This window comes from Carlito syrichta, unplaced genomic scaffold (assembly GCF_000164805.1).
Source record: "Carlito syrichta isolate Samal-C Ts95f unplaced genomic scaffold, Tarsius_syrichta-2.0.1 Scaffold314127, whole genome shotgun sequence".
Classification (NCBI taxonomy): domain Eukaryota; kingdom Metazoa; phylum Chordata; class Mammalia; order Primates; family Tarsiidae; genus Carlito; species Carlito syrichta.
Window position 1 is genome coordinate 120717 of NW_007258223.1, and position 25044 is coordinate 145760.

The 25044-nt window shown below is 38.0% G+C and overlaps 1 protein-coding gene across 1 annotated transcript in view; it reads left to right on the plus strand.

Annotated features, from left to right (window-relative positions):
* RBFOX1 (RNA binding protein, fox-1 homolog 1) overlaps window positions 1–25044 on the plus strand; it is a 201241-nt gene that overhangs the window by 84121 nt on the left and 92076 nt on the right. The window contains exon 7 of the mRNA XM_021719102.1: window positions 8481–8534. Coding sequence (XP_021574777.1) covers window positions 8481–8534 — 54 coding nt within the window. The remainder of the gene's footprint in view (window positions 1–8480; window positions 8535–25044) is intronic.

The window sequence follows — 25044 nt, forward strand, 5'->3', positions numbered from 1 at the left end:
TTCCAAGTAGCTAGAACTACAGGCATGCACCACCATGCCTGGCTAATTTTTCTTGATTTATTGCAGAGATGAGGTCTCTCCAAGTTGCCCAGACAAGTCTTGAACTGCTGGGCTCAGACAATCCTCTCGCCTCCGCCTCCCAAAGTGTGTATAATTATTTTAAATAAAGAGTTATGGATTGTGGGGAGACAGCCCACAGAATGGGAAACAAACAAACAAACAAAGCAACAACAACAACAAAAAAAAGTTATTGAACAGTGTCATCCCCAGGGACTAAGAACTAGACCTGTAGGATTTTTTGACACAATTCAAAGCCCATTCATACATCACCAATGTTCCTAGAACACTGTGCATATGTTATGTGAAACATCTCAAGTACCCTGGACCTAAATGAAGTAATGAAGTCCTGCAAAGAGGACATTGTTATTTCTAGTACAGAGATGCAAACTCTGAGACTAGATGAGATGAAGTAATTAACAAAGACTTTGTTTTTTATTATGAAGTGACAAAATCTTGTCGCCATGCCTGTGTGTGTATCAGTCATCACTTTCCCTTTGTCATCTTGCAGAACTGCATTCAAATGGCAATCGGCTACAGTTACAAAAAAGAGTTATTAAACGTGCAACCTCCTGCTCCTGCCAGATGCTTGCATAAACATCCCGTGTCCCATGCTAGGTAGCCATGCATTCTAATTTTTAAGGAGTAAGTCATGTAGGGCTCTCCTCCATGTTCCTGAAAAGGGGTACTCAGGATTATTTCTGTCATGCACACTGAGTATGGCATTTAAGGGGTAGATGGGCAGTAACAGTAGAACCGATTTTCAGAAAACAAATGTTAATCCTAATTACATAAAGACTGTGGCTTCTATAGTGGAGATTATGAAGAACTTTGGTTTTCAAGGAAAAGTAGTTATCAAAGTTTTTCCAAGTTTTAGAAAATACTCATAACTTGTGAGTCTTGCCATTACCAATAAAGTTTCCCATAAATTGCAGTGCATTATAACTGAAAAAATATGGGACCCTTTCAAATCCTTAACAAGATGATATATACAAGAGGATAAGTAAGGAACAAGAAAGTCACACTGAAATGAGAAAATTAAGTAACCACATGACTTACTCCATGAAGCTAAGAATGCATGGCTATGGCACGGGACATGGGGTGTTTATGCTAATATCTGGCAGGAACATGAGACTACCCCTTTAATAAGGATAAGTCAAGTGCAATAAAGTCACACTGAAATGAGAAATTAAGAAGTTCACCCATTGGCTACATAATTTATTCTTACAAAGTATAGAAATTATGCTTCAGCAAAATTATGAATTACTAGAGATATCAAATTTTGAAATCATCTCCAAATGGTGAAATGTAGCTATCAGTGCCAGCATCATTTTCATGCATTGCGTCAGTCATGTATCCAACACAATTTTAGCAGCTGCAAAGTTTCCAGTGATGATTAAGCCTGAATTCTAATTGTCTAGGAGGTTCTACTCTGGAGGACTACAGTTAATAACTCATGGAGTATGTAGATTCAATTCCTAGGAAATCAAAACATGGACATGAGAAAAAGCTGTAGAATGGAATTGAGGCCTCTGGACATTCTACCTGTCACGAAGCTCCACAAAGAGGGAATTGGGCTCTTTCTGTTGCTATTTCTCCCAAAGACAGCTATCTACTCAGAGGAGTTAGGGTCCACTGTGCTTTTTGGAGACCAAATGTTGAATCTGCAAAACAAGGTTGAGAATGGATTTGCATGGATTTCCTGGATATTGAGGAAACATGGGTGTGGGACATGGCTTTTTTTTATCTTCTCAGAGATTTTAGAGAGGATGAAAACCGGACAAAATATCCAAGACTACAGACAGATACAGACTTTGTTCCCAGTATCAGTTTTGCCATTCACTGACTGTTGAACTCTAGGCAAGTTGTTTAAACTTTCCACACGCATTTTCTCAAGTGAGGACTATACAGAAAATGAGACCTAAATCACAGATATGTGTGATAATTATGGGATATAAAGTCCTCAAAACAATGCTAGGTATACAAAGTACCCTATCATATTGTGCTACTATTTATAGCCTGATATTATTTAATTACACAATAACATCAATATTAAGTAGTTATATTATTATTTTTTGTTGTACGTAGCAAAATTTCCCAATAGACACTAGTTTAAGGATCAAATATTCAGATGCTAACAGGGGAAAAGCAGGTAAAATAAATAAGCAAGCAGAGAGGATCTGAGAAACTCAGTCTTTTGTTTTTTTACTGAGTAAAGCAAAATATTTCTCTACTAAAAAATAAAACAAAGCCAACAAACAAATAACAAGCACAAAGTCACAACAAATGGTTTGTAGACATTTGACCTCCCAGTCAGGCACACAGTAGGGAGCAGCAGTGACTGTGACTACCTGAGGAATTAAATACAATAGCATCCAGCCACCTTTAATAAATCTGTCTGTGGTCGATTCTTACCTTAAAGTTGGCATTTCTACTAATGTTTTTTGAGAGCCAAAAATCCTATAGTTTAGCTGAAGGGTAAATGTTGGCAATAAATATATGCTGATAAAAAAAAAGACTGAGTGAACCAAAACAAAGCATATGTGTACACATTGTGTACATCACTTCTTTTCATTTGGTGTTTGGAATTTGCCTCCTGCATGATTTCAGCTACCAGATCTCTGGTGTCTCTTAGTATGTGCCTTTAGGAAGCATTTACAGGCAGTTTATGCACCCCTTGTATGGTATATGAGGGTACTCTCTGGAATGTGATTCTTTGATATCCAACCCAGCAAAGCCCTAGAAGAAGGCATGTTCTGATTTGTGTACATGTGCACATTCAAACTTGTCTTTTAACACCCAAGACAACAGCAATCTTGACCAGCATTTTTGTGAAAAAGGCTGCCACTTGACCTTTGACAAGCTATATTTAGGGAGGGTAGTGCTGATTTGGATGCAACCCCTCAAGGCCTGGCCACAGAAAGTTCTCACTAAACTGCTCATGTGTCTGATATAGAGCGAGACCCCAATGTGTCTAGTCTCTGCTCCATTGCCTTGTGTACAGGGGGCCTTGGGAGACTGGAAGCGGTGGGCTTTATCAGCTGTTCTCCTTTCGTTGTAAGCCTCATTGTTCAGTTTAATGTCCTTGATCAAAATCTCTGAATTTGCAAGGCCTGGGGACGTACACAAACTGCCTAAGAAATTAAAAATGGGATCATTGTGTTCATCTTCCTGACAGTGCAGCTCTTATCTCCAGCAGGGTTATCCCAAGGGTCTCTTCCAGGTATTAGAAGGAGTCACAGGGACCGTGGGTTCATTTGCATGCTATTTGCATATATTTACATAAACCTGCATGAGCTCCAAAAGTCTGAGTGGAGGTGATTTTCATAGCCAGATTCTAGACCAAATGGACATAATAGACATTTATAGAACATTTTATCCAAAAACTGCCGAATACGCATTTTTTTTGTCAATGCATAGAACATTCTCCAGGATAGACCATGTGTTAGGCCGCAAAACAAGCCTCAAAAATTTTTTCGAAAGTGGAAATCATATCAATTATCTTCTCAGACCACAGTGGAATAAAAGTAGAAGTCAATCATAAGAAGGGGCCGGGCTCATATCTGCAATCCCAGCACTTTTGGGAGACTGAGAGGGGAGAATTGCTTGAGGCCAGGAGGTTGAGACCAGCTTGGGCAGCATAGTGAGATCTCATCTCTTCAAATAATAATAAAAAATAATAACTGTTAAAAAATAAGTTTGAAAACTGTATAAATACATGAAAATTCAGTAACACGTTCCTGAATAACCACTGGGTCAATGAAGAAATTAGGAGGGAAAGCAAACATTTTCTTTATATAAGTGAAATTAGAAATACAACATACCAAAGCCTATGGGATATAGCAAAATCAGTGCTAAGAGACTAAGAGGGAAGTTTGTAGCAATAAACACCTACATCAAAAAAGCAGAAAGATTTCAAATAATCAAAAGGGAGGGCAGTCATTCCTAAGAGGATCCTTTGTTAGATGTCTAGCGTATATGAGGAAGTAGGTCCTCGCAGGTTGAAAGGAGACTCAATCCTAGCCAAAAGTTTATTAGAAAAAGCTCTATATTCTTTTAGTTCCTTTAGAGGAAAACCAAGTCAATGTTAATGGAGTGCCTACTGTTTGTCAAACATTAGGTACTGCAGGTTCATATCAGACAGCAGTCCTGCCCACTTAACCATTAATTTTAATGAGAGAGAATGGTTATAAAAAACAATTAAGAGCAAGCAAAGAAATATAGAAGAAGCCAGGCTCGGTGGCTCAGCCTGTAATCCCATGCCTTTGGGAGGCTGAGGTGACTGGATTGCCTGAGCCCGTGGGTTCGAGACCCACCTGGGCAAATTGGTGAGACCTCATCTCTACAATAAATCAAAAAATTAGCCGGGCATGGTAGTGCACACCTGTAATTCCGGCTACTCGGAAGGCTGAGGCGGAAGGATTGCTGGAGCCCAGCAGGTCGAGGCTGCGGTGGCCAGGAGTGGCCACTGTACTCCAATCTGGGCAACAGAGTGAGACTCCAAATCTTAAAAAAAAAAAGAAAAAGAAATATAGAAGATAAATCCAGAGAGCAGTAACAGCTATGCAGAAAATAAAACTGGGAATGGAATGAAAGAGTAACTCTAAGAAGAGGCGGAAAGGGATATTAAGTGGCATATTCTGAAAAGGCACTAGAGACTTAAATAACAACAAGTCAACTTTGTGAAGCTCTGGGGAGAGTTTTCCAACCAGAGGGAGCAGTAGGCATAAGAAGACCTTAATATAGAATGATTGGGTAGTTTTATACACATGAAAAAATGCCATTTCACTGTACCTGGAAGAGAAGGGGACAGTGATACCAAATACCCAGACAAGGATTAGATTGTTTGGGCTTCTTGACTAAGGTAAGAAATTTTATTTATTCTAAGTTCAGAAGGAGGATATATTTGATTTACTTGTTAAAAACTGTTTTGGCCACTATGAACAGAATGGATGGTGGAGGGAGAAAAAAAGGAGTAAGATGTGTTGGTGAGAGGGCATTTTTGCTGTAGAACTTGTCTAGGCGGAGATGGGAGTACCTTGGTCTGTGATGGTGGCAATAGAGAAGCAGGGAAGAATTTTGCAAAGTGCAACCAATGATATTTTCTAATGGATTGTACATTGGGCATAAGGGTAAGGGAAGAAGCAAGGTAATTATTGATCAATAATTTCATTTTGAGCAACCAGGTGGACGGGATGCTGTGTGCAAGGGGTAAGGCTTGGCGAGTCATAGATTTCATGAGTAGAGGGTCCTATGGTTTATAAAGGTCTTTGGTTTCCCTGTGGGGAAGCTTTGTTTAGGAGAAAAGATCCAGAATGGGAAGAAGGTTAATATCTACACTGATGTTCTCATGATGACCTGAGCAGACTCATTTCATTCCCAGTTGGTTTCTTGCAAAGGAGACCTTCTCAATGATCTCTCAATTAATACTTGCAGACATGAAATGGCAATGATCTTCTGATGAGAAAAAGTGTCATTTAATTTCTATTATTTTTATATTGAGTGAAAATTTGCCGTGGACTTGGCAAATTGATAGATAATCGGCACATAGTTAGATAGACAGGTAAATAGATAAAAACAGTAGATTATAGATGGATAGACCAATGATAGGTATATTTGCATAGAGGTAGATAGGCAGATAGATTTAGATAGACAGTAGATAATAGATGTATAGGCAGTTAGATGAAAAATAGGTAGATTTAGATAGAAAGTAGTTATGTGATAGATGGAAAGGCAGATAGATGATAGATTTAGATAGATAGGCAGATAGATAATAGGTAGATAAATAGACAGTAGATAGATACATAATAGATGATAGATTGGGAGGCAGGTAGATAGAAGATAGATAGATAGATAGATAGATAGATAGATAGATAGATAGATAGATAGATAGATAGATAGAATGAATCTTGGTGCAAGGAAGTGGGGAAGATAAAAGCAGACGAGAGAAACACAATTTCTAGACAGTCTTAGAAGCCTCTGAGAAATCCTTGTTTTTTGTTTTTTGGGTTTTGTTTTTTTTTTTTAACGAAAGGCCATTGGCATACTTTACAGTCTTGCTGAGCTACATCAAAATTGATAGATACACATTCAGTGAAAAGAAAAAGATAGTCTTGCATGCAAAATGGATTATTTAAGAAAGTTAAGAAGAACATATACAATAAACAAAACCTGAGTTGAAGTGTATGAAAAAGGTACCATCTCCACTACCCATAAAATGTAGGCGTGGAAGAAGGAAATGAGATGGGAAACTGAGGGAAAATGAAGAGAAGTCATCACTTAATAATTATCTACTAAATATGACTCCATTTAGGTTTAGTTCACAAATTTTAAATTTGAAATTTGAAAAACTAGAAAGAAAGAGAACACTAAATATGTCTTCATCTTTATTTTCATGTAGTTTGCTCTATTTTTTTTTGAGTTGGAGTCTCACTCTATTGCCCAGGTTGGAGTGCAGTGACACACTCACGGCCACTGCAGCCTCAACCTGCTGGACTCTGGTGATCTTTCTGCTTCAGCATTTCAAGTAGCGGGAACCACAGGCTCGTGCCACCATGCCCGACTATTTAAAAAAAATTTTTTTTATTGTACAGACAAGGTCTTGCCGAGTTGCCCAGTCTGGTCTCGAACCCCTGAGCTCAGGCAGCTTCTCCCCTCCACCTAGTGCTCTACTTTTTTAAAGACTCTAAATGACTTGAAATGTGGACACTAGTTCCCATGTCTTTGGAAATTGGGCATTTTCTTTTTTAGAAAGCAGTGGAATTTCAGTTGGTCAAGTTGAAGTCATTTTCCACATTGATAAAACACATATTCTGAAATGTCTAAAGTATTTTTTTTAACATCACTATAGAAATTCTGATAAGGCAAGATGCAATTCAAGACAAGAAGGTGTCAATATCAAGTTCCAGAAGCTGCTGGGGCAATATGTCTCAGAATTTCATGTTTCCTTCTGTAGATCTAAAAATGGGGCCCAGGAATTTCCCATTTATATGCCTCCCAGGTAATTCAAGTATAACACTTTGAAAACCCCTATTCTAAGATCACCTAGCAAGCTGTAAACCACCTAGCTTATTCAAGTTGGAAGTGAAAGTTTTAAAAACAAAACATTCTTTAGAAAGTTCTGAATTTCAATAGACTTAATGGCCTGTCTGTTGAGTTGGTGATGCTCTGTGTTCCTTAGTGGCATTGTGGGTCTCAGGAATACCTTTAGCTGTTCTTAGAGACACATACTTCTCCTTTCTGAGAAAACCTCAGATAGTTCTTTTGTTTTTTGGGTTTTTTTAGAGACAAGGTCTCACCAAGTTTCCCAGGCTGGTCTTGAACCTCTGGGCTTAGGCAATCCTCTCTCCTCGACCTTCCAAAGTGCTGGGATTACAGGCGTGAGCCACCACACCCAGCCCAGATAATTCTTAATGTCAAAAATACTTTCCTTCACATTCAAAGTTTTACCATTGCCTTTTCTCAGAAACATTCATTAGAGGACCTTTGGTGTTTGACCATCAGCACAGGGTCTAAGGGCAAGACCACACACCTACCCTCCTGTGTCTTGCAAGAATTCTGAAATAGATGATCTTATAAAGGCTTAGCAGCAGGAGCAGAAAATAGTCACAAAACCCTAAAATGTGATTATTCTCTGGCTATCATTTCCTAAATAATGCCCAATGTGTCTGTGATGTGCTTTCCAATGTGTGAATATTCTTGTATGCTTTTTTTGTGAGTAAAAATTTCTATAGGGCCAAGGTTCATTTTACAGAAAACTCTCCATCCAGAACATTGGGAAAATTACAGAATTCTATTAATCTTATATGCAGGTTATTTGAAAGTTACCTTAGATATCAAGCATTGATTAAGAACTTTTACAGTTCCTGAATGCATTAAAGTATATTCCACAGTAAGTGTCTAGGGGCTAAAATATCATTTTCATGGGGTTCACACCACAATTTGGAATTCTCCAGTATTTCGGGCTCATAATTAGGAATGACAATTGTCAGAGTATGTTGCTGCAAAGAATTTTGTTTATGCAGGCTTTCAAGTTTTTGTGAACTTAATGCAAAGGGACATGATGGATGATCTAGCAGTGACATATGAAATAAGACAAAACATTGAAATTATTATAGTGGCTGTAAAAAATATCGATATGGTAGAAAATTAATTACCATGTCATTTTCAAAAGGTTCACCTGTGGCTGATCAAGAATTTCCATACCATTAACTTTCATTGGCAGCAAATCAAAGAAGGGCATAAATCCATCATCTTATGTATAGTTTTAAAATGTCTTTATGCATGCCCAAACTACATATCCTTTACATTTTAAAATACAAAAAAAACCCCACAAAAACCCTTCAACCATCTGTTTTGCAGTTGATTTGCTATAAGTTGTTGAATCAAATGTGATAATAATGTTTTTGTATATTTATTTTAAGGCTGGAAATTGAATCCAGTTGTGGGTGCAGTCTACAGTCCTGAATTCTATGCAGGTAAAGAGTTTCTCTTTGCACGATGTCTTCTTGGTCTCTTCTAAATGTGCTTTGCCTGCCAGCAAACAATCCGTTTTGCAAAATAATCTAAACCAAAGGAATTCCATCCTCCCAAGTTCTGAATGATTTCTTTGGGCAAAACCAAAAGGTTTAAAACACTTGAAAATGTTAATGGGAATCATGAAAGTTACATTGTGGGGTAAATGTGGAGCCACTGCTTCTGAAGATATTTCACATTGAATTTTTGCCCTAAAAAAGCATTGAGACTTCTTTGTTCAATAGCATATTGAACAAATGGAGAGTTGTTCATGTCCATTTTATTTCAATGTGCCTGAATGTGTCTTTCAGCCATACATTTCCATTGGGGTTGCGTTTTCTTTTTTCTGGCAAAGCAGAGAGTTGGCTTAATTACTTCAATAATGTGGCAGTGATTTGGAATTGCCAAGAGAAGGGTTATTTAGAAAACTAAAATAAAATGATGTTGTCTTCCTTTCTCCATTAATTAATTTCCCTTAGCAATTCCATTTCTCTCTACTTTGCCTTCAAGGACGTCTCTGTCCAAACTGTTTCCTGCCTAATGCACCAACTACCCCTCAACTGGGAAATCTATTCATTTAGAAAACTCAGTTACCACATTTTTGGAGAGCATAACCCAGAAACAATGGTGGCTGGGATTTCCTGTCTTGACATACGTGGCTTGGCCTGTCACTACTGTCTGTGTCTCCTTGCTCATTACCCAAGGCTGCATTGAACACCTAGAACATTAGTGGTAAATTTGCCAAATGGATATTGAAAAGAAATCTTTCTTTGATGTGGCTTTTTAATAAGGAGAAATAAATAACCATGTGATCCAGAACCACTCACGTATGGCCTCTTGACGGTAAGCCATAGCCCTTGCTTTGTTTTTTTCTGGGTTGCCTAATTTCTGCCATCTTCCTGATGCTAGGCATTGACCCTAGTAGATGAGAAAGGAACATGGAAAACTTAACTACTCTAACACAATAACCAGTCTGATTAAAACATTTAAAAGTGTGGGAAATTAGGGAAGTCTCAGTATGATAGCTGAGGTCTGGGGGTTTTAGGTAGGCAATATTTGCAGTTCTTCTTCAAGTGTGAATTTTACCAGGAGTCTGGGATCAATCCAGGGATTCTACCACTGCAAAATAGCTGGATTGACTTTTAAGAAGGTGAAGAGACTTAGCTATAAGGCTTTTCATGATTTTATCGTGGACCCTACTTCCTGAGAGGACACTTGTGCTGAGTAAGGAACATGAAACTGCGCCCAGACAGTTCATGTTCAAATCCTGGCTCCCCTGCTTACCAGCAGTGTGACTCTGGGCAAGTTACTTAACCTCTCTGTGCCTCAATTTCTCGATCTGTTAAATGGGGATGACTAACAAACTCATAAGTGTTTATTAGAATTAAATGGCTTAATATATAAAGAGTGTTTGGTGCATAGCCAGCACCACATGAATGGTAAACATTTGGTACATTTTTAAAAGTTAACATTTCACCTCTCTGCCATAAAGGGAAAATTAGCCAAGAGCTGACTGTGCTAAATTCTGAGCATATGATTAGGCTAAGAGATTATTTTCTTCGTTCAAGAGATAATGAGTCCTTTAGTTCTCAGTGTGTTTATTTCTGGGATCAGGGGCATGGCAGTGTGTTCAGGGGGCACATGAAATTTGGCACTCAGTGATGGAGTATGTCCTTGTGCAAAACTGGAAGGAATAACATCCCGCAAATGGTCCAAGAGAAAAATGGGACAGCAGCTTCCTTGCCTCTGTAGCTCTGCCTGTGAAACAGAGTAGATGAACTAAAGAAACGGCAGATTGTGTGAGTGCTTACATCAGCATACATGTTTTTGCCCCAAAATCATGGGGTCAAGAACAAGAGTCTTCCCGTGGCGTAGAGTATGGATGTGCCTTGTGGTGAAGAGAGGAAAATGCATTTTTCTGGTCCCAGGTGATGTAGTTGATGACCATCCTTAGGTCTGTTAACCAAAAAAACATCAAGTATCTTCTTTACTTGTGCCTGCATTGTCACGTGTGTATCCATGAATGTTTAAGAGGACATTAAGTCAGGGGATGGAGTTCAGATCGACTTGTACATACAAGAATCAATTTATCTGCATGCTTTCTAGAACATGAGAGCAATATTCAGATTAGCCCAGGGCCTAGCCTCAGACGTTGGATCATTAGGCTACAGGAAGAGAATAAGTTATAATAAGGGTTAATATTTACTGGATACTTTCTATGGGCCAGGCACTGTTCTAAGCCCTGTAGGTAAATTTAATGTATTTAATCCTCATGGCAATTTTTGAAATGATGAAACTAAAATACTAAAAATTGGTATCACTGATCTGAGATTTCTCAGGTAGTTAGGAGTACAGGCCAGATCTTGAAGGCAGACTTCAAGCATCCCAGAGCTGTATTCTTTACAAACAGGTTATACAGTCCCTTTATTTTTTTAAAATAAATGTTTAAAGCCGTAATTCCTACCGATTGTGCCTTATGATCATGCTATTGCTCTGTGTCCAAACCAGTGAAATTAAAGAAGTAGCATACTTTTTCTAGACTATTCCAGCCCTGCCACCATATTCATATGTGTCCATTGGTTGTACAGGGAAGTTTTAAGGGGCCTGGACAAAGATTAATTTTTGAGCTGATCCAATGAACTTAAGTCTAAAAAAAAATGCAGCATGGAAAAAGCAAGTGCTATTTGAGAAATCTGAGTATCTGTGTTTTATGCTGCCAATATCGATTATCCCAAATAACTGTATGCTTTCTCCTTTCGCCTATATATTTGTGCATATAGGTAGACAGAGTTCATGATATTTAGAAATGTGGAGAAATGTTGCTGCAATTTCAACACTCCAGAGCAATTCCTTTTAAATATTTGAAGACCCACAAACACTGAGAGCCCAGCTGCCCTAAATCTAAATTTTCAGGCACCTGTATCTATGGAGTGGATCTATGCAAAGATATAGATATAGAAAGCATTCATTTCCATATCCAGGTATAATTATTCATGTCATCCATCTATATATCCATGACTAAGAATTCATGGGGCATTTAAAATTTCCCCAGCTATAAAAATAGACTGGATTTATCTTGCAATTTTGAGTGTGCCTCAAAGCTGAAATGAAGACCTTGTCATTGATTTGCCTTGGATATATAATAAGCCAGCTCTGTATCTGCCTAAGATAGAAAGGCAGACATATTAATCATTTCTCCATATAAGACTTTGTGTTAATGACAAATTTCGTAATATTCCCCTAGTATAATTATTGATTTTTCTGAAGCTTATGCAGAATTAACAACCCAGCCTCCAATTGTCTCTCAAAATGGGGCATGAAAAGTTCACATATTTAGTAAATTAAAATCAATATTTTCAATCTCTCCTAAAGGTAATTTTCCTAATTTAGTGGACTTTTCCCTAACATTTATTTTCTCTTTTAATTATAAAATGGCAAGTTATTGATTTTAGTATATAACCTCTTGATGCCCCGAGTGCATTTTTATTGCTAACGCAGGGCGGGGGTGGGAAGAGTCATTGCAGTTCTTAATGAGGACCTTTAATTACTAGCTGAACAGTATTAATTTGCTTTGATAAATTATGACATTCCTTCTCCCTCACACATACATTCTAGGGGCAGCATTTAGAAAGCTCTTATACAAAGTCTTTCATTTTGGACAACTTTTTTCTTTTTTCTTTTTTTTCCTGAATTCTTATCAAGTCATACTTGTAAGAACTCTTTTAAATGCTTATTCAGTACCAGTCTCCAGAGTACATATACATAAATCAGTATATTCCATGAACATATATAAATCAACTCCAAAGAGAAATGGATGTTTTTCTATAAAGCTAAACAGCATTGATTATTTTTCCTAAGTCTAATCATCTTCAGACTCCCTGAGGCTTATTCACAAGGCAAATGATTGATAAGACAGTTAACAGAAAAGAAGTCCAGGTGTGTCTTGAAGACTTTGGCCAGTATCTCTGGCCGTTTCACTTTAGAGTTTAAGTCAAGTTAAAGGCACTAAATAGAAGTAGAATATCTGTAAACACCTTCATCCTGTAGCATGCCTCCATTTAATAGTGTAATTAAAAATGGTGTTTCCAAGAATCTGGATGAAGAGACTTAACAGGGAATTCTTATACTTCAGCTGTCAGTGTGAGAAGTTCCCTTGTCTTCTAATAAAAATGTTCATTTAAAAAAGTAGTGTCTTTAGAGATAATCACAATATCTAGTCAATGAAACTGTTGATTTAAAGCACCTTTAATCTTCAAAAATAAGTAAAGCAAAATAAAAATAAATAACAGAAGGCTGTACAAAGTTGTCAGCATGGTACTGACAAATGGCAAATTTATCTGTTTCTCAATTGCCAGTAAGATACACACTGTAAAGCTCACGCACATTGTATATCATATCTTCCAACTCATTTCTGTGATTAAATATTCTATCAGTGGGGCTAGAAGGCAGCAGAGCTTAACAAGATTCATAAGATGCACCACTTGAACACACATAACTCACTTCCATGGATAGAGAGCACCCCTGCCTGCAAAGGAAAATTGGAATTGAATTAAGTTACTCCATGAGACACGATCAATAGGGAAAGGAAAAGATCTTCTAATGAAATGCAGATCTAAGATATAGTTAGGTCCCGATGACAAGAAACATACAATTAAAGTCAAAAATAAAGAGATGCAGAGTAAATCAACCTGAAAACAATGAAGATGATGATGAATAATACTCCTGGGGACACTATTATTTATCAGCAGTTTTTTGAGGGGGAGGAAAAAGGGGTTCCTGAATGGATACTCCTCCTCAAAATAAAAATGTCTGGCTTTGAGAGGGAAAAACAAAAAGACAGTTACTATAGACAGGGCATGCTTGACTGCAAAGACACATTTGAAAGGTAGTCAGGTCTTGAAACAAACTCACCCTGGGGTTATAAGGGGGATCAGATAAGATAATGAGTGTAAGAGAGAACCTCACAGACTATAAAATAGAAATATAAGAGATTAGTGTGATCACTGAATTGATTATGATGTGGGGGGATCCCAAAACCTGGAATTATCTTTTGGAGGTGGGCCCCTGGTAATACAGGCTTCTCCCACTAGGTAAGTGTTCTAGGAACCCATCAGGATCAGTATACCAGCTAGTGTTGTTGTAGGAGGCTGTGCTCAGCTTCAGTGAATTTTTTTTTTTTTTTTTGAGATTCTTTCAATGCATTTGCCCATTTCATGATGGGTGATTTACGAGCACACCTGCTCACCGCTGAGTGTTCATCAGTTTTTGACAAAAAATGGCATTACCCATGTCATTTTTCCTTATTCACCCACTCTTACCCCAAGCAACTTTTTTTGTTTACCCGGATGAAAAAATTCCTCAAAGGAAAACGCTTTGCCGATGTGGAAGAGGTGAAACAAAAAAATAACAGAAGCACCAAAAGTCGTCAAAATTGATAAGTTAAAAAACTATTTTGACCAGTGGAAAAAGCATCTCAACAGGTGTATTGAATTAAATGTAGAGTATTTTGAAGGAGACTTAAACATGTAAGAATAAATACACAATTTTTTATAAATTCCATTTTTGGGGGATGCTTCCTCATATGTCCACACTGGTGAGAACCTGACCACAGATCCCATGACTTGATTCCAGGCTAGGCAATGAAAAGTGAATTGAGATCTCAGTATACCTTTAATAATGAAGAGAGTGGATGTAGCACCCTGGTACTCTGATTCCAAAAAGGTGGCTGTATTTGACCTTGGATTACCCATACACAGGCATTGGTTTACTATGGACTTTGGTCATTGTGAACCATGATTTATCTCAGAATCAGGTTAAAAAGAAGGAAGATGAAGACCTCTCTCCCAATTGCCTCTCCCATCTCCACCTCCAGAACTCCATTACAATTAGAAGACGGACCTTAAGTCATAGTTGTAGATGTACTTCTTTTTAATTTCCTTCATTTGAATACCATAACATCTGAAAAAAAGAAAATGATCTAAAACCCATGGTAACTGTGGTCCTTGACATAAGTGTGTTTTATTTTATTTGGTTTGAGATTGGGCCCAGGGTGTTTTGGCTAAAATTCTGGGCACAAAACATGCCCTGCCAAAATGTGCCCTGCTTGGGATGACTACCTTAGCAGCCCAAAAGAGCCTAGTGTGGGTTTGAAAGGTACCTGATACCACCCAAGCCCAGCAAAGCAGCAGGTTTTCAGGTGACCCTCTTGGCTCTAACATTCTCTCATACCTGCTCATTGGACCAACTTAGAGTAGACTCAACGATATAGCCATAAGGAACAGTTCCTCAAGAATAAATGACCTTTGGCTCTGTGATGTTTTGTATAATTTACACATCTGCCAAATTCAAATGCAGTGCACTTCAGTGAACTGGAACGAGAGAGTTCAGATTTAAGTCCCCAAGCAAAGGATTTTCAGCCTGGAAATGTTCCACTTCAAAGAGTTTATCTTGTACATCTGTTTACCTTTGCCTCCCCTCTTGGTTGCAATTCACTTTGCTTCTCTCCTCTCCTCCCCCCATCTGTCTTATTAAATTTTATTCCAGCCCTGCCCACATTTGGCCTTAATTTTTATCTGCGTCCTTCTATGTCCCACCGAGGGAATGCAGCTCATCTTTGATGGAGCCTGTGGGGTTTTTTGATCTTCAAATAAGATCAGCACTTGCTTATGTGCTAAAAACTGCATGTTGGAAATAAATTTGTTTTCTTTTTATTACGTGGGAAGTCTGTCAAGAAGTGTTCCCCTAGAAGCAGGGGATGGCAGGATGGTCCCTGTACAAGAAGCCCTACTTCTAGGATGGGGAAGGAGGATGAGATTTGAATATCTAGCTCTGGATACATTTCAAAGGGAAAGTTTTAAGTTACCATTATCAAAATGTTGTGAAACATAAAACATCAACAACAACAAACTGACTTTGGGCACTTACTCTGTGCCAGGCACTGTGCTGAACACTCTGTATCTCTCCAAATCCTCATGAAAACGCTATCCCATTATTTTTATTATCAAATTATGAAACCAAGCCTTCCTGGAGAGTTTATCTCGTTCCCTAAATCACATAACTAGTATGTGGGGAAAAAATTGCCATTATATGGAGACCTTTTCCCTCCTAACTTTAAAGTCCATGTTTTTCATCACTTTGTTGAGCTTCTTCCTTGGTAGGAGAAGACTTGGGCATGCCTTCAACATCTTCTATTCATTAGGTAACAAATTAACAAAAATATATTTGCACTTAATCTTACCTGCTGCTTAACTCTATGTTAAGGCCTCTGCATGTATGTAAATAGATAAAAGATTTGCAGGATAAGTGTCATTACCTTCATTTTGCAAGTAAATTAGAAATCCAATGAAGTTAAGTTGTGCAAGGTTGGTGACTTTGAAAGTTAAGGAGTGGATCCAAACCCATATCTTTGTGCTTCTGAAGCCTTTTTTTTTTTTTTTTTGTCTCTCCTACAAATTACCTCCCACAAATGCTTTAGTTAATTCAATATCATGGATTAATTATTCTTAACCGGGAATACTTTTTCTGGAAACCATTTTCATTACTACAACTTGGAAAGGACTCGCTGCTGACATCTAGTGGGTGGAGGCCAGGGATGCTGCCAAGCATCCTACAATTCACAGAACAGCCTTCACCACAAATAATTATCTGGCCCCAAATGTTGATAGTATTGGTGCCGAGAAATTCTGTCCTAATAGAAGCACGCTATTAAAGATGTCATATATGCATGGAATCCCTTAACAACTTTCATGTCCTACCAATTGCTACCAATAATGATGTGTGAGCAGCTGCAGTTATCAATGGCAGCCAAAGAATTTGAAGAGAAACTTTTATCTAAATGTTTCTTCTTCTGGGCATTACATTGTGATTGTTTGACTCCAGGAGGGAAAACATAAATTTTGATTTTATACTGCACAGCTGTGTTGGGAGTCCCCAAGACCACCTTCAGGCTCAGTGATTGACTAAAAGGACTCACAGGACTCAAAGAGGCTGGTAAACTTACAGTTACTGTTTATTACAACAAAAGGATATAGATTTAAAAAATTAGCAAAGGAAAAAAGTGCTTGGGGTAAAGTTTAGGAGAAAACCATGTAAAAGCTTCCAGGTGTCCTTTCCCAGTGGAGTCACACAGATGTGCTTAATGTTTTCAGAAATGGCGTGTGACAACACATACAAAGTGTTATCAACCAGTGATGCTCACCCGAGCCCTGGGGTCCATAGTTTTTATTGAGGACCCATCACATAGACATGCTATGTGCACATAACTGACCTCAACGCTCAAACCTCAGCTTCCCTGGGGAAAACAAAAGCAGGCATTCACCAGAAATCACATTGTTACGGTAAACAATCTGATCAAACTGGAATGGTGTGGTCTCGAGCATACAAAACAGTCTTATCAGGCCGAGAATATTCTAAGGGACCAGATCTCATCTCCCAGGAGCTGGCCAAAGACCAATCCTAAAGACAATCAACTTTTGGAAATGTGAAGGGTTTGAAGCAGCCCAGATTTTCTGAGTTAACCCTTTGCATAACAGTTAAAAAAAAAACAAGACTGCAAACTCAGAATATATAGCAGCAGTGATAATGATGGTAGTGCTAAGGATGATGACGATGATATAAGACAAGTGGTACCACTGGGTTGCTTGACTTTAGGAAAAACACCTAAGTCAAATTTAGTTATTAAAGAGAAAAGAATTGTGTAGTTTGTTAGCTTAGAGCAGGGGTCACCAAACTTCTTCAGTGTAGAACTGAATAGTAAATGTTTTCAACTTTGAAATCTATGTGGTCCCCATTGCAACTATTCACATCTACTATTGTAGTGCTAATGTAGCCGTAGACAGAACATAAATGAATGTGCATGACTGTATTCTAATAAAACTTCAAGGACATGAAAATCTAAACTTCATACAATTTTCATGTGTCACAAAATAGTTTTCATCTTCAATTTTTTTCCAACCATGTAAAAATGTGGAAGTCATTCTTAGTTGACAGGCTATACAAAAATACCAGCCCAAGCTGGGCTCGGTGGCTCAGCCTATAATCCCGCGCCTTGGGAGGCTGAGGTGAGTGGATTGCCTGAGCCTGTGGGTTCAAGACCTGGGCAACTTTGTGAGATCTCATCTCTACAATAAATCAAAAAATTACCCGGGTGTGGTAGCGCACGCCTGTATTCCAGCTACTTGGAAGGCTGAGACGGAAGGATTGCTGGAGCCCCAGCAGGTCGAGGCTGTGGTGGCCGGGAGCGGCCACTGCACTCCAGTCTGGGCGACAGAGTGAGACTCCAACTCAAAAAAAAAAAAAAAAAATCCAACCCTGCTTTGCTGGTTTAGAGAGCCCAGATTTAATAACCACAAAGACAACAGGTTAAGCTTTTGGGAGTTTGGGAGTTTTGAATTGCATGGTCTTAGCAGTTACACACTATATGAACCCATTACTTTTGCTGGATGTCACTTAGCTATTTGATATCCTTCAGCGAAAGGCCAGTGAAAGAGACTTTATATAAATTAACATGCATCACTTGCTTTCGTTAATTTATACTCTGATGCAAAGATACAGTCTTGAGGGCCAGATATTGTGCTATGTGTGAGATAGCAAGACAAATGTAGGCCTTTCCTCCTGGAGTCAACAGGATAAATGCAAAACAATGCAAAACAAATAAACTCAATGTACAATAAATGATGTTGCCTGCCAGAGCCCAGAAATGAACAATGCTGGCTGTCTGCATAAGGATTCAAAAGGGTGGTGTGAATTGAGTCTTGAAAGGCAAGTAAGAGTTCACCTAGCAAGAAAGCAGGGAAAGATCATTGTAGGATTGAGTAAGAAGGAGGAGATTTGTAGAATCCCTAGGTGTTTCTCAACCTTTATCTTTACAATCCACTGAGAAACGTTTTTTAAAAATACAGGTACTTGGTCTTCACCTGATAACCTCTGATGGGAATTTCTGAGCCAAGTTGAATGTTTTTTTCCAAAGGCTAAGAAATATCGATCTGTTGAGATCAGAGAGTACCTTCTAGAGAAAGGTTACAAAATACCTGAAAATTTTACATAAACGAATCTGGGCTCTGGAATTTATCCTTTGAGTAGTAGGCAGACATTGAAAACTCTGTTAAAAATAAAAACAATAATAAAAACAAACAGGCAAAAATGCTTGGTGGTGAGTTAGCACTTACATCTACACTCACAACAAATAACAGTCTCGTCGTAATTAAGACTGTTACTATTACTGATATGTGGGTAAAGTCCCGAGGTGCTGGAAGAATTAGGACCATATCATCAACTGCTCAACAACCCTGAAGATTAGGTTCTTAATTATTAAATCACTCCCCAATGCAAAGGCTATTGTGAAACTCATTTCCTGGTTTTGTCTAAATCTTTTCCTAGGAGAGTAAATTACCAGAGATTTCAAGTCTAAGGTGACTTAATTTTTTTAAAATGTTTTTAACTTGTGTTACCATTAGATCATAAGTCATTTAGTTCTAAAATTTTTGCTTCCCACTTTTAATGTTCTTTTCAAAATATATTGTTTGTTCTTACTTCCCTCAACCAATTAAGTAGGTATGTGAATAGAAACACATTGACCAAATAGTGTTTAATAACCTTCTGTTAATTATATGTAGATACTCATTCTCTAAATATAAAGCAAGGCTGTCCTGTTGTCTTTGAAAATGTAATGTTGAAGAACCAACTCACAAATGGCAAAATCCTACTTAGAGTAACTACATTGATGGCAGTTAATACATTTCTAGAACTTCCATGGAACTGTTTCAACCCATTACAGTTGAAATATTGGTTTATGAAAAATTAATAAAGCCAGTGGAAAATAGAATTCAGCATCTGCATTAGCTATTTACACCAAAAGAATCAGCCAGAATTAATTATGCCGTATGCTACATTCTAATGAGTTTTTCATTAAACTGTATACCATTATGGAAACTAAACAAGGATTATTCAAAGAATAATGCCAACGGCTGTTATTTTGTTGAGAGATTAAATTAGTTAATGGGTTATACATTTAAATCTGACGCAAAGGTTAATTGATGCACACTTATCATTGTATTAAACCCCATATCATTTTAAAACATGAACACCCCAATATCACTGATATTCCCCCTGGAGAAAAAAAATGAACTATTTGTATGTTTCTAGTGTTTGTTTCATGTAAATGTAGTATTGTCAAAACTGAAACCCTTCGTATTAGTTCTGTCATTTTTAAAGATAATTTTCACCAGCTGAAATATTCTATTTGCTTTTAGCCCATACTGAGGGGAGAGGGAGTGTGTGTGTGTGTGTGTGTGTGTGTGTGTGTGTGTTATTTAAACAACTATCTAATTACTCTTTAAGAGATTTGAAAATGAAGTGTATTTTCCTCTCTGAACAAAAGAGTGAGGTCAAGATTTGCAGCCTAATCTTGGGAGGCTTAGGGAGACAATTCAAGATGAATCTCTACTTTCATTCCACAAACATATCCAAGTCCTCCTAAAACAGAGTTCTGTAATAGTATGGGAAATATAAAAGAAAGGGCCAATAGGGAAGCCTCTCTACATGGATTTTTAGGCTCTTTTAGCATCATAGAGGCTCTTATTTTCAAGAAGATGTAAAAGAGAATAAGGAAGGCTTCTGGAGTCTTTGCAGAGACTTGCAAATTCCACTAATTTCAGTTTAAGCATAATTTCTAATTTTTTCCCCCTAAGCAGAGATTGCAAACTAAAATGTCTTTAGGAGCAGGCTGTGAGATAAATAAGGAAAATGTGGCAAATTGAAGGAGACATGTCTCTAATATAACAAGTAGTGGCTGCCACCATCACCCAGGTTGCTCTGCCAGTCACAAATGCTGGCCTGACCCATGTGGTCTATCCCCTGGTTCCTTACAAGAAGACCTATCTTATCACATTCAATCCTGCAAACTTAAGTGTTTGCAATGAATTCCCAACCTTAAAATATATGCTATTAATTTTGTTATGTTTAGCATTATGTTAGCACACAAAACAGTTCACTAGCTATCAATTTGCTAATCTTTTTCTTAAAGAGACAAGGGAGCAAAATATGTCCTAAAAGTGTCATAATTTTAGATACTCAATAGTCATTATTATTATTTCCGTTATTACTACTGCTATTATTGAACTAAATTATTGATTACTGTTTGCCAAAGCCTTTCATGTAATAGTTCTAATCCTCACAATAATACTCAATAAGTTAGGTATTTATTTACCTATCTTATAGATGCAAGCACTGAGGCTCAGAAATGTTCAGTGATTTGCCCAAAGTCCACCAACTTTCAGTTAGCGATGCCAGAAAACAAAATCAAGTTTAAAAGTTTTCAAAGCCTATGCTTTTTCAGTGACAGTCTGGAAACCTCATGAGTTCACTATTTTTCCTCTCCATGTTTCCTTCCTGCATGTTTCATTTCAATATTGCAAGTAGGATTTTCTTATCTATAGAAGATACACTCTGCCCAGAGGCTTCCTTGGTTGGATTTAAAACTCCATTGCAGATTCTTAAACATGATCAGAAAGTTCTAGCTCACATCTCTAACCTGGAAGGGTCAGGAGTTTCCAGCCAGAAGGCAGCTTCAGAATTTTGGGATGTGGCTTACTTGAAATGGGGATAGTGGATATAGATCATTTCTGAGTTGGAGATTGTGTTTAATCAACTCAGAACCAGGTATCACCATGGATAAGCATGTGTAACTTTGAGAGAAAGTTTGAACTTTGGAGTCAGAAGAAATTTGGAATCAGAAGAAACTAGCTTATACTTCAGTTTTTTTCTCTTATTTTTTTTCTCCTTGAGCCTTAGTTGGGTTTGATAAGGAAAAAAATATATATACAGAGGATGCCAACAAATGCCAACACATTTTAAGGAAGGAAAAAAAACTGTATTAAAATTTTAATAATATATACTGATAGAAAAAGATGACTACAAGTCACATTTGGCTTTTGCAATTACAAGAGGTGCTCAAGTGGTTACCATCAGTGTCCAGACACTTCAGATTATGGCGAACTAAAAGTAATATATAGGTAAGATCTCTTAAAATGTGTATACATTTTTTTTACACCCTCAGTCTATAATGTATGTAGCGCATAATTGGTGTAGTTCCTAAAACCCAATGCCACCTTAGTGGGCACTCTCATTAATATTAGCTGTATCGAAGTTGCTTATGTGTCTGGAGCATTTTACTGTAGTCATCAGCACCTTCATTCCCTGGGAGCTTATTAGAAATGCAGACTCTCAGACCTCACCCCAGACCTACTAGATAAGAATCTGTATTTAAAAGAATCCCCAAGTGATTCAGGGCATAGTAGAATTTGAGAAGCAAGGCCCTAGTATACACCTTATCTCTACATGGACACTTATAACCTTGAAGGACAAACACCCTAGGAGATAAAACTTATTTATATTGTTTTTGTTGTGACTGAATTGCTGGAGTTTCACAAATACTTCATGGAAAAATTTTTCTAATCGTTTTATTGTTTTGAACAACAATGAATTCCAAAGAAATTTTGAGCAAATTTTTTTGTTTGTTTGGTTTTTTTTGAGTTGGAGTCTCACTCTGTCGCCCAGACTGGAGTGCAGTGGCCGCTCCCGGCCACCGCAGCCTCAACCTGCTGGGCTCCGGCGATCCTTCCGCCTCAGCCTTCCAAGTAGCCAGAATTACAGGCATGCGCTACCACGCCTGGCTGATTTTTTGATTTACTATAGAGATGAGGTCTCACTGCCCAGGCGGGTCTCGAACCCGTGGGCTCAGGCAATCCACTAACCTCAGCCTCCCAAAGGCGCGGGATTACAGGCTGAGCCACCGAGCCCGGCTGCAAATTTTTTTTTTTAAAAAAACATGTCTTTAAAAAAAGTTTGTTAGGCCGGGTGTGGTGGCTCATGTCTATAATCCCAGCACTTTGGGAGACCAAGGTGAGAGGATTACCTGAGCCCACAGGTTCGAGACCAGCCTGAGCAACTTGGTGAGACCTCATCTTTACAATAAATCAAAAAATTAGCCAAGCGCGGTGGCATGTGCCTGTAGCTCCAGCTACTTGGAAGGTTGAAGTGGAAGGATCACCTGAGCCCAGCAGCTCATCGAGGCTGTGGTGACTGAGACTGTGCCACTACACTCCAACCTGGGCAACAGGTGAAACTCCAACTCAAAAAAAAAAAAAGTTTGCTGTCTGTTTTTTAACAAAAAAGAAATGAAATTAATTTTGGAGCAAATATTGATAGAATGATACCCTCTGAAATAGTCATTGCCAGCTCCCTGGAGAAAAGCTAATTGTCCCCTGAGAGACAGTTACTATTAATATTGTTCCAAACAGTGAAGGGACATTAGAACATTGGTCAACAAACTTTGTCTGTAAAGGACCAGAGAGTAAATATCTTAGCTTTTGCAAGCCATAGGATCTCTGTTGTAACTACTCAACTCTGTTGTCTTGGGAGAAAAGCAGCCATGCACAATATGAATGGAATGAGGCTGTGTTACAATAAATCTTTATAGATACTGAAACTTGTGCTTCATATAATTCTCACTAGTCACCAACAGATTTTTTTCCCAACCATTTAAAAATGTGAAAATCATTCTTAGCTCATAGATTATACAAAAATACATGGTAAGCAGGATTTGGCCAAAAGATAGTAGTTTGCCAACACTTGATTTGAAGATTATTGTTAGAACCAGGGGTCCAGGAATCTGGCTGATATGATTTGTATTCAGCACTGTAAGATCTGTGTGACCTTGGGCAAGATCCTAAATTTCTCTATGTTTCAATACTCTCATCTATTAAATGGGTGTAATAATAGTGTCTTTCTCATAGGGTTTTTTTAAGAGTAGGTGATAATCCAAGTTTAAGCTGAGCAGATTACCTAGTGGTTCTCAGGTATTCAGTACAATTTTTTAAAGTTACAATTGTTGTTATATTTATTATCATATTGAGTAAGTAAATATTTTCTGTCAATGTAAATATTAGCCTAAATTTTGGAAGAAGGAAAATAAGTAAACAGTTCAAGTGAGTCATTAAAATGTGAAATAATAAATAACCAGGGAGAAAGTTGTTTGGATATTCTTTGTACTATTCTTGAAACTTTTCTGTAAAGGTCTGAAGCTGTGTTCAAATAAAAAGCATAAAAAGAAAATAAACAAGAAATGAAGTATTTCTTTTTGAATATTATGAAAACCAAAAACTTACAAAAATAAATTGGAGTGAGGGATTATTTACACTATAGACAGATTCGCTTCAGGGCTTCTTTAAATATGGAAATCCCTTGGTACAATTAAAACATGATTTGATTTATAAGAATTATACATACATTTTTCTGCAACATCTGTGCCCAAATGGAAATATCTCTGTTCTTTAAACTCCACCATAACCCTTCTTCAGAGAAGCTCATCTTTCAGGCTGTATAAAAGCATTAGGGATTAACTCTGAAAATATTCTTACATGGATTAGCTCAGTGCTAGTCTGATGTTCAGAAATGCATAACTGCAAAAGTATCCACAGCCCATTGGGGCTCTGGATACATTTTGAATACATTTGTCAAATGGAAGCAGTAGCCTCCAGTAGCAGGGACCTCAAAGCAACCTCCCAGGTGTCTAAGTCCCGCAGAAGTTTGAGAGGCCTGTGGGACGCTTTATAGGGGACCCACATGTATAGTGCCTCTTTGATCCTCTAGAGTCATTACAAGGTAGGCAGGTGTTTTAGTTGGCGAGGGCTGCTATTACTAAGTATGGCAGACTGGGTAGCTTAAACAATAGAGATTTATTTTCTCAGTTCTGAAAGCTTGAAATCGGAAATGAGATGAAAGTGTTGGCAGGGTTGGTTTCTTTGGAGGTCTTTCTCCTTAGCTTGTAGATGGTTGTCTTTTGTCTGTGTCTTTTCCTGGTCTTCTTTCTGTGCCTATGTCCTAATCTCCTCTTCTTATAAAGACATATTGGATTAGGGCCCACCTACATGACCTTACCGTCACTTAATGACATCTTTATGGACCCTGTATCCAAATAAAACATTCTGAGGTACTAGGGGTTAGGATTTCAGCGTACACATTTTCAGGGAACACAATTCAGTCCATATAACAGTAGGGCAGGAATGCATATGTTTTTTTATTTTTCTTTTCCTTTCCTTTTTTTTTTTTTTTTTTTTTGAGTTGGAGTCTTACTCTGTTGCCCAGGCTGGAGCATGTGCAGTGTCATGCTCACCACAACTTTGACTTGCAGGGCTCAGGTGATCCTTCTGCTTCAGCCTTCCAAGTAGCTGAACTACAGGTACGTGCCACCACACCTGGCTAATTTTTTTATTTATTGTAGAGACGGTGTCTCGTCATGTTGCCCAGGCTGGTCTTAAACCCCTGAGCTCAGGCAATCCTCTTCCCTCCACCTCCCAAAGTACTGGGATTACAGGCGTGAGCCTCCGCACCCAACCTGTATGTCTTCTTTTGGATAGGAAACCAAGAGTGATTTCTGTAGGACCATGTAGTGATTTTTGTGCACCATCCTTACCA